This window comes from Fulmarus glacialis, unplaced genomic scaffold, assembly GCF_000690835.1.
Source record: "Fulmarus glacialis isolate BGI_N327 unplaced genomic scaffold, ASM69083v1 scaffold11353, whole genome shotgun sequence".
In the NCBI taxonomy this organism is placed as follows: domain Eukaryota; kingdom Metazoa; phylum Chordata; class Aves; order Procellariiformes; family Procellariidae; genus Fulmarus; species Fulmarus glacialis.
This window is the reverse complement of record NW_009202325.1, coordinates 13132-21755: the sequence shown is the minus strand read 5'-3', so window position 1 is coordinate 21755 and position 8624 is coordinate 13132. Positions and strand designations below refer to the sequence as shown.

The following is an 8624-nucleotide window of genomic DNA, read 5'->3' as shown; positions in this document are numbered from 1 at the left end:
CAGCAGGAAAAAGGGGCATCTGTGGGACATCCAGCATGTAACACCATCAGACTGTGCCAAACAGTGTCACCTGGACAGAGAGGATGGGAGTCAAGCAAAGTAGAAGTTGATCAGGAAACAATCCTGGAGGGCTGCAGATGCTGTCAGGGAAGACAAGAGTCTGCACAGGGCTCTCCATAGCCTGTGCATGCATCTTGACCATGGTGTGTGTCTGGCTTGTTAAATGGGCCAAGTGGTATCAACACACACACAAAAAGAAAGATAGCTCTCACGGATTCACTGTGTCTTGCTTCAGTTTTTCCACAGCAAAGCACTGTCTGCTACAGCTCTTCAACAGACTTTTTGTGGGCCCCCAGGGAAGGAAGTCCAGTACCTTTTATTTGTAACAGCCTCCAACTCAAAAATATTGAAGTCCCAGCTTTCCTCATTTTCCAGGAGCTGTGCGATACAGGGCGGAGCATCATTGATGGTGTTTGGCACTGAAAGGTGACTATGGCTCAGGTTCATATCTGTTGAAATGGAATTTGGAAATTACAACATTTCTGGATTATTTTTTCCCCCACATGCAGAATTCCATTTAGAAAACAACTCTTTTTCAAGAAAAACAACTCTTTTCCTTACATGAAAAAGCCTGTAAAAGCCTATAATATATATGGTTTATATTATAACAGATGATTTGGACATAAACCAAAAAGATCAGTGAACATTTCTTGAGTGACAATTTAGTTTTTTCCTAGTCTGATTTTCTACATTTTGAAATGTATTATTTTAAGTATTTGAACTGCTTCAACTCCAAAATGGGGGCAGTCTAGCACTTGTTCTGCAGTCACTTAGACAACCATTTCCAAAGACGTACATCCCGCTGCAAATTAACTTGGAGCTCTACGTCACTAGCATCTACAAAAGAAGTCAAAAGTGCAAAGGGAAGTTTAAAATGGTGGCTTACTCTTAGAGAACACACACTCGTTTCCTGACAGTCTTCTCATACCATCCTGAAAAAGCAAGTTTATTGTAAGTTTATGGCAGAGCATCCATGCATCATTAATTGCAAAAACACTACATGCACTTTCTCTTTAGGTACAATTCCTGGATACTATAAGCATCGCTCCTATTGTAGCACTACAAGAACCATCCTTGTTTTAATGTCTTTTAAAACAGATGTGAAGGAATCCAAGGAACACTAGTATGAGATCTCCAGAAAGGATATTATTAACTATACAGTGTATTGCCCTCCTTGACCCTTTCCTTGGCACCTGCAGGATTTCATCATTCAAATTAACCACTATAATTTATTTTTCATTTTCTTTATATTATTTTGACAAGGATTAGCTCAGTGTATGTTAAAAAATGAGGTAAACCATGACGAAATCTAGGAGGTCTGTCTCTGGCAGACAGTGTTGCTGCTGTTACAGGACCAAAGTCAGAACCTGATTAAAGAAATCTCACTCTTACACTGGACCAGCTGTAGAGTGATCCCCCCAATCCCATCTAAGCTTCTAGGGTTTCTAAAAAGTACCTCCCTGAGACAGATTGGATGTTATATTTTCTAGTGGCAACCAAGTTCACTTACGTATGAGGATGAATGCACCCAATGGACTGAGACGTGGCCATATCTTACTACATCTTGGTGCCTACTACTGTTAGCAGAATGGCCAAAATATTTAAGTGAAATGGTGATGAATTACGAGTCCTCCTCCCATCGGTTGTGAAATTTTAGCACAGCAGAGCACTGAACTGTGATGTAGGACACTGGTAGCAGTAATTTAATCTTTACCGATTTTACTCACAGTCATCAGTCCTCCAACAAGATCACTTGTGTGAGGATCTTCATCTTTGGTACCTAGCTGAGGGGAGTAAAGTTCTGTTGTCCGCAGGATTTCCAGAACTCTGTCCAAGGCCTCTGCTACTGTGATGGGGCTATTTTCCTGGGCAGCATTAATTATGTTAATAACCTGAAAACAGATTAAGGAGGCAGGTGAGGGGGAGTGAATGGCACTTCTATCTTTTCTTATTACAAAATCTTTACTCTTGGCTTGATTATGCTACTTTCCATTTAGCAAATGCTATATAATTCCCCCCAACCCTTTAGGTACAACTCTGAAAATGTAAATTTGTGCTCTGATTCCCTAGTATCCATCTGCTATTTAAATCTGGCAAGCTCCTAGGAAGTGAAAGCAGAAGGGTGTGAAATATTTGAAATAGTTGCAGGTGGGTAGACCAAAAACTATCCATGTCCCAGTACTTCAGCATAGCCAGGGCTGCTCAGAAGCAATCATTCAGTCCCCAGAGGAAAAAAGCAAACAAATGAACTCCTGGATGTGACTCAGATATCCTGATATTGGATGTAAAACCTTAATTTTCTCAGAGAGCAGCGTCAACTGGGCTCCAGGGAGAAGAGGGTGACTCTTCTTTGCCTCCCACCTTGCGTCTCAGCTGCAACCTGGAAATGCAGCAACGGACCAAGGACTGCTCCTGGCACTGCCAGGACTAAGAGGGAGAAAGCCCCAGTGCTGTCTTCTCCAGCAACCAGAAGCTGCTGCAGGGGTACTACAGGCCTCCCTGCGGGTACGCTTGGGGAGAAGTAAAAGGAAAGGAGTCAGCTGCTCTAACAGGCATGGTGGTGCTGGGAAGTAGAGAGCTTGATGCCAGGAAGAGAAGATGGGAAGAGAGGAAAAAATGGTTTGAGGGTGGGAGATGGCAGTCACCCTGGTTTGTAGGACAAGTGATTGTGCAGCTGGTTTGCGACAGCAGAGTTTGTATAACATGGATAGTGAAGAAAAGACTGCAGGGAAGTGGGGGGGCAGAATACAGTGCAGGTGTTCCCTCCTCTGCATGCTATCTTGTAAAAGCAAAGGTGAGACTGGAAGCACATGTCCTCCTACACATGCACAAGCCAAGAAAGCAGGGTCCCCTTCCAGCCACGAGCAGTGCATCTAGCAAGGACACCCTTTCCCCCTTTTTAATATTCTTCCTTATGACCAGGATTTGGAATGAGATGATGAGATGCAGAAAGTGGTAAGAAAAAAAAAATATTTAAATTATTCTGTTAAATACAAGGTGCAGCAAACCCCTGGCTGTCCTGCCACAAACTACGTACTTCCCTATGAGAGCAACTCCAAACTCTGAGTTGGTGGAAAAGGCAGTGCTCAGGACTCACCTTTGTGATAGGAGCTTCTATTGTCATTGAGTGGATCCTTGCCATGGAAGAGTAACGTCGGGTCTTTAAACTTGGAGCTGCCGTTAAAGAGCGCACCGTTTACATGCCGCAGAGTGTGAATCAGATGACAGCATTTAAAGAGTGCCGAAGGCTGCCACCGGGGAACAGCACGACAGAATCCAGCCTCATCTCCCATTTCCCCTGTATTTCCCCTCCTGCAAGTTCTTGCTTTACTGTTTAATTTCTTGCACTGTTGTTTACTTCCTTTGCAGCCACCCCTCACTTCTGCTGTCAGTTTTTCTGTCCATCCGTCCCTTCAGCTACATTGAAATGAGACTATACTTAAGCTATATTATACTCCATGCCCATACCTGCCACTCTCCCTGTGTTTGCGATGGATCTCTGTCAGACGTGGCTCCTTCTGTGAGAGTATGTGTGTGTATGTCCTTCATCTCAGTGATACAGCTGCCCTAATGAAACCCGTTCCTGCTCCCCATAAGCTGTGCTTCTCTCACTACATACTGGGGCAGAAAGAAATCTCTGCTAGCACTGTCCCAGCCCCAGCAAGCAGTCACAAATGGGATCAGGAGCAGAAGTACTGCTCTCAAGTAACCAGCAGTGATACATCCCTTCATGTCTCACACTAACGAAACCAAAATACTGGTTCAGGAGCACAAGCTGCAACTTTCTAAGAGAAGTGGAACTAACCCTTCACCACGCACTCTTTCAGCAGGCTGCCCCCATCCCACAGCACAGCCACTCCTCCTCTCTGTGAAGGCACCGCGCCCTGCATGCATTGTATAGTGATGCTGGTACTCATGCTGGGACGCTGTTTTGCAAATCAGAATAGAGAGATTTTACAGCAGTTATAAACACTGGAATAATCTCTGTTTAACCAGCTGTGAATCTGTCTGGTTCCTCTTTCATTCTGCATTTCTATTGCCTAGGGCAAGTCTGTTCTTTATTTATAATGTCATTCTTGAGAGTTTACTTTCTTACCATCACTACTTTGAGATGTTATTGACTTAACATCAGTTGAGTCTTTCCTTCTGTTCTTGCATTTGAAGGAATGGGATTCTGCAAATACAAAACAAACGCTTTAAAAATGCGTCAAGTAAGACCTCTCCAGACTCTCCTCCATCTAAAATTCTGAACATTTAATTAAATGATCTGAATGTTACCACATAAGTGGGGGAAATATTGTAATCTCTGCACATCAGAACAAAGGACTCAGTGTCTATCAATTTACAGCAACTTGTCACCTGGAAAGCTCTTTTCGCAAAGAAGTTAAGACGCCTTATGGAACAAGGGAGTCGCTTCACCTAACTTTAGCTGCCTAAAAGCACCAGTCTTTCAGGCTGTCTTTGTCTAAGCTAGTTGTCAAAGATCCTGCTTTAGGAGAGATGTCTCAGGCAGGTGGGCTGCACCCCTCCTGTAAGACCCTTTTGCTCTCCACCGACTGAACAAGCCTGAGTTTAACTGCCTAGAAATTTACCCAAGTGAGAAAAATTCTATCTCAGTCTACACTCTTCAGCCCAAGCACAATTCAGACTCAGACAGCTTTTGCTTTTAACTGCAATAATTGTTTGTACTCTGTGTTTAAGAAAAATCCAACATAGTGAGAATGATTATAAACAATCATTTCAGTTGCTGTTAAAATTAACCATGCACCAAGCTGTCATTCTTGAAACTGCCATTTGCTGAAGCAAGAGAAATTATTACATCCAGACAAATGGAATAGCTGGATGAAATAGACTGGAAAGAGATTCAAAAAAAGAAAAAAAAGATTTGATAAAATTTAATTTTCCTCCAAAACATTACAGCTTGCACTCTCCCTTATGTTTAAAAACAGCAACCGTGCATCTATGCATCTCTTTGCAAGAGTCTCTACAGTACCTATTCCCAGAGTATCTGAAATACCACTCAAAGATTAGAGACCCCAGCAAGCTTTCAAAAGGAGATAACCACCACGTGAAGAATCAGAAATATCATAAAATTGGTATTCTCAGCATAAAGATTGATTTGCATAACCGTGTTACAAGACAGAATATATGCAGCCTGTCTTTGGCAAAATAAAATTTTAGTATAAAATTCTCCAGAATTAAAAATATATCCATCTTAAAAATGAGTGAAACACAGTTTCTGCCTTAATTCTTTTCTTTACCACAGATTTACAGGACAACTTGGGTCTTTTTATTTTGTTGTAGTCCAGTCTGGAGAAACTGAAAGCATTTTCCTCTGTCGACAGTTAAGAGAGGGAAATAACTAGTGCATGTTAAATTATTTTATTTATTTATTTGATAAGACTTCTCTTTCAAACCCCTTTCCTGCATTAACATTTGGAGGAGTTTAACATAAGGGAGCAAACATTTACATATAAACATAGCTGCAAGTGACAGTAGCAGACAAGACAACTCTCCTTGCATTAAATACCAACTAGCAAGTTGGAAACTTTGCTAGTGCCACTTATAGAGTCACAGGTGCATAAAAGCTACTCTGTGCTACAATTTCAGGTGAAAATATTTAAATGCCTAAATAAAAAATCTTCCTTCACCTGGTGAGCAGAATGTCTCCCCATCCAGATGTGTAACAAATCACACCATCGCAAACAGCACGATACACATGGATTATTTTTCTATCCTCATCACATACTGCCATATGCCCATGGCTCTGGGAATTTATTCTTGGAGCACAACCATGGACTGCAGGGAAGGATAACCTACGTCACATACACATGACTCAGGTTGCCTGCTTTCACTGCACTGCAGTGATCAACATGGCTTCATGGGATGTGGCTTCCCAGTCTTGCTGAAATCTGTGACAATAATGAGCAAATCTAAAAGCCCCACATAACCTGTAAAACACATTAGTAAGCTAGTAACTATGTGTTAACTAGTAACAAGTGTTCTTCAGCTTAATTCACAGGCATTCTCACCTTCACCTGTTTGCAGGAAAGAAACGGTGAGAAAGAAAAACTGCGTTTATTACAGGGACACAGGAGCAAAGAGTTTAACACACGATGGATCAGTTCTGATGGCGGCAATGGTAATGAGAGCAGCAAATTGCATATATTATCTCTTGTCCCCCCTGCCCATTATTATTTGGTATCACAAAGCTCTCCAATGCTTGTACATATTCTTATGCTACTTGAAAAAGTAGGGGATGTCAAGCAGTCACTTCCCATGCTCTTGGTATGTTATATCTTCCTCCCGTGTGAAAATCAGAAGCTGCCTGACGTTGCACAGCAACATTGTCCAGTGTTTCATAGTGGAAAGGGCCTCAGGTGTGAGAAGGTAGCAGGGCACGAGAACCTGTTCACCCAGAGTAAGACAGCAGTGCTGCATCTGGGTCAGATCACTAGAATCACAAGTTTAGAATTGGTCTTTAGTGTCTCGTTCTTCAGGGAAAATGGTTATTCCAAACATTACACAGCATTGGAAGAAGAGATTATCCCCTTATACTCCACATCTTTAGTCAAAAGCTATCTGCAGAAGTTACCGAGAGCTTGAATGTGCTATCTGCAAGCAAGCAAACCTGCCCGAGACACAGGGCAAGGGTTGTACAGACACGCTGCAACAACTCAGCGCTGACTGGACATGACTAGCTCTAGCCTGGACGCTACAGACAACTGTCTTAGCCCTGTGCTGGGGCCAAACCAATGGCCTGCTGACAGGTCCTAAACTTGGAAACACTAAGGCAGATCTGCTGGCACAAATCACCACAATTCCACATTAATTTCAAACAGAAAAGGGTGCGAAGGTACACCAGCTTCAGGATCAGACACAGTGTTATAATACAACGAGGAGCAATGCATCTTAACTCCAAATGCCCGGCGACAGATCAGCACATGAGATTTTATTATTAATGATGGTTACAAATCCAATTCGTGGTGCGACATCAGAGCAGCTGGCATCCATCATCGGCCATCTTCTCTGACCACCGACTCGACAGAGGGAAGAGACAACATTTCATACCAGCAAAGCACCCGGCCATGACATCAAGCACAGCGGTATATAAAATTAAATGATGGTATTCTAACCTGACTGAGAATTGTCTCCTGTGTACTTCTCATCACGGTGACTCTTGTAGAGCTGAAGATGCACCAGGAGTAAAATATATATGTAAGGAAAAAGAATGCAAAAAGATTTCAGAAGGGCTACATTCAACACTGTCCTTATCCAACATTTACTGTTCAGGTATTTAAAAAAAAAAGTGTTTGGCAAAGGCTCTTTTTTAGGTGTAATCAGATGTAGAGAAATAATATCAAAGTAAACAGATATGCAATGCAGGAAATCACAGATAGAGTAGTGCTTTGATGTACTAAATTCCTGTTTAATGCCTGTGTCTGCAAGAGAACTGACGTTCATTTTTAGATAGTGTTTTAAGTGCAAATTGCATATGAACCTGAAAGATTCCAGAAATAAAACACAAAAAGAAAAAAAAATCGTAAAATCTTAATTTTTACTATCTCTACAGTAATTTAAAAACCATTTTCTTAGTACTATCTAAGCTATTTTTGCATGCAACCTTTCACAGGTCACTGATAAACCGTACTTCAAAAAACCCAGTTACAGCAACAACTCTCCAGCAACTGAAGGGTAGAGGTAGGTGTCATCCATCAGAACTTTCTTTATTTCCAAGTAATTTTTAATCATTCTCATGAATTAAAAAGTCAAACACAAAATCTTAATTCTTTGTGCTTCTCAAACATCTTGAGTAGCTCCACCAATAGATACTTCAATCTTTCCTAGAATTTTAATAGGATATTTCCATCATCTTAAAGTTTACACCTATTGCTTGGTCTGCAATAACAGAGATTAAATGCTCCTCTGCTTTTCCATCCTGCTCAGAAACAAAAGCACAGTCTGTCCAATACATGACAGTTTAATATCTGCTAATCACTTCACCCTGTTCCTTCGTTATGTGGTTACAAGAAAGTATTTTGCTGTTAACAGGAAAACTGAGAAGAACTTTCAGTTCCTCAAGTCTTCCCTCTAAAATTTGTACAGTGTATTCAGGTATAGCTAACAGAGACACTGAAAAGGACTAAAAGTAACGCATTACTATTTTTACTGTATTCACTAGAGAAGGTATACATACCCTCTACTTCAGATGAATAAACTTCAGCGCTTGACACTGCACTTACACATTATTCATGACACATTGTATTTAGGAGTCCCCGGTACTGTAATCTAATCTATGGTGATTGGCTCTTCTGACCAAATCCATCACCTGCTTATACCAAAGCACTAGATTGCATGGAAGCGTGAAATCCATGCTTGTAACCTGTGAGTTAAAAGTAGAGTACGGCAAGGTTGCACTTATGCGCTTTTAGCGTCCATATCATTTTGTGATAGTGCATGCTGCTGGGATTGTTCAGGAAAGAAAGGAAAGGAATGATACAATTCTCTTTTCCATCATTCTTGCACATTTTCCATCTTTTCTTCCTGTTTGCTATTGAGGGGAT

At 41.4% G+C, this 8624-nt stretch overlaps 1 protein-coding gene across 1 annotated transcript in view; it reads right to left on the bottom strand.

Moving 5' to 3' along the window:
- The window catches only part of PDE8B (phosphodiesterase 8B), a gene marked incomplete at its 5' end in the record, with an annotated part of 30421 nt that overhangs the window by 11272 nt on the left and 10525 nt on the right, over positions 1-8624 (bottom strand). The window contains 6 exons of the mRNA XM_009574248.1: positions 374-509; positions 947-992; positions 1788-1952; positions 3158-3234; positions 4157-4234; positions 7197-7248. Coding sequence (XP_009572543.1) covers positions 374-509; positions 947-992; positions 1788-1952; positions 3158-3234; positions 4157-4234; positions 7197-7248 — 554 coding nt within the window. The remainder of the gene's footprint in view (positions 1-373; positions 510-946; positions 993-1787; positions 1953-3157; positions 3235-4156; positions 4235-7196; positions 7249-8624) is intronic.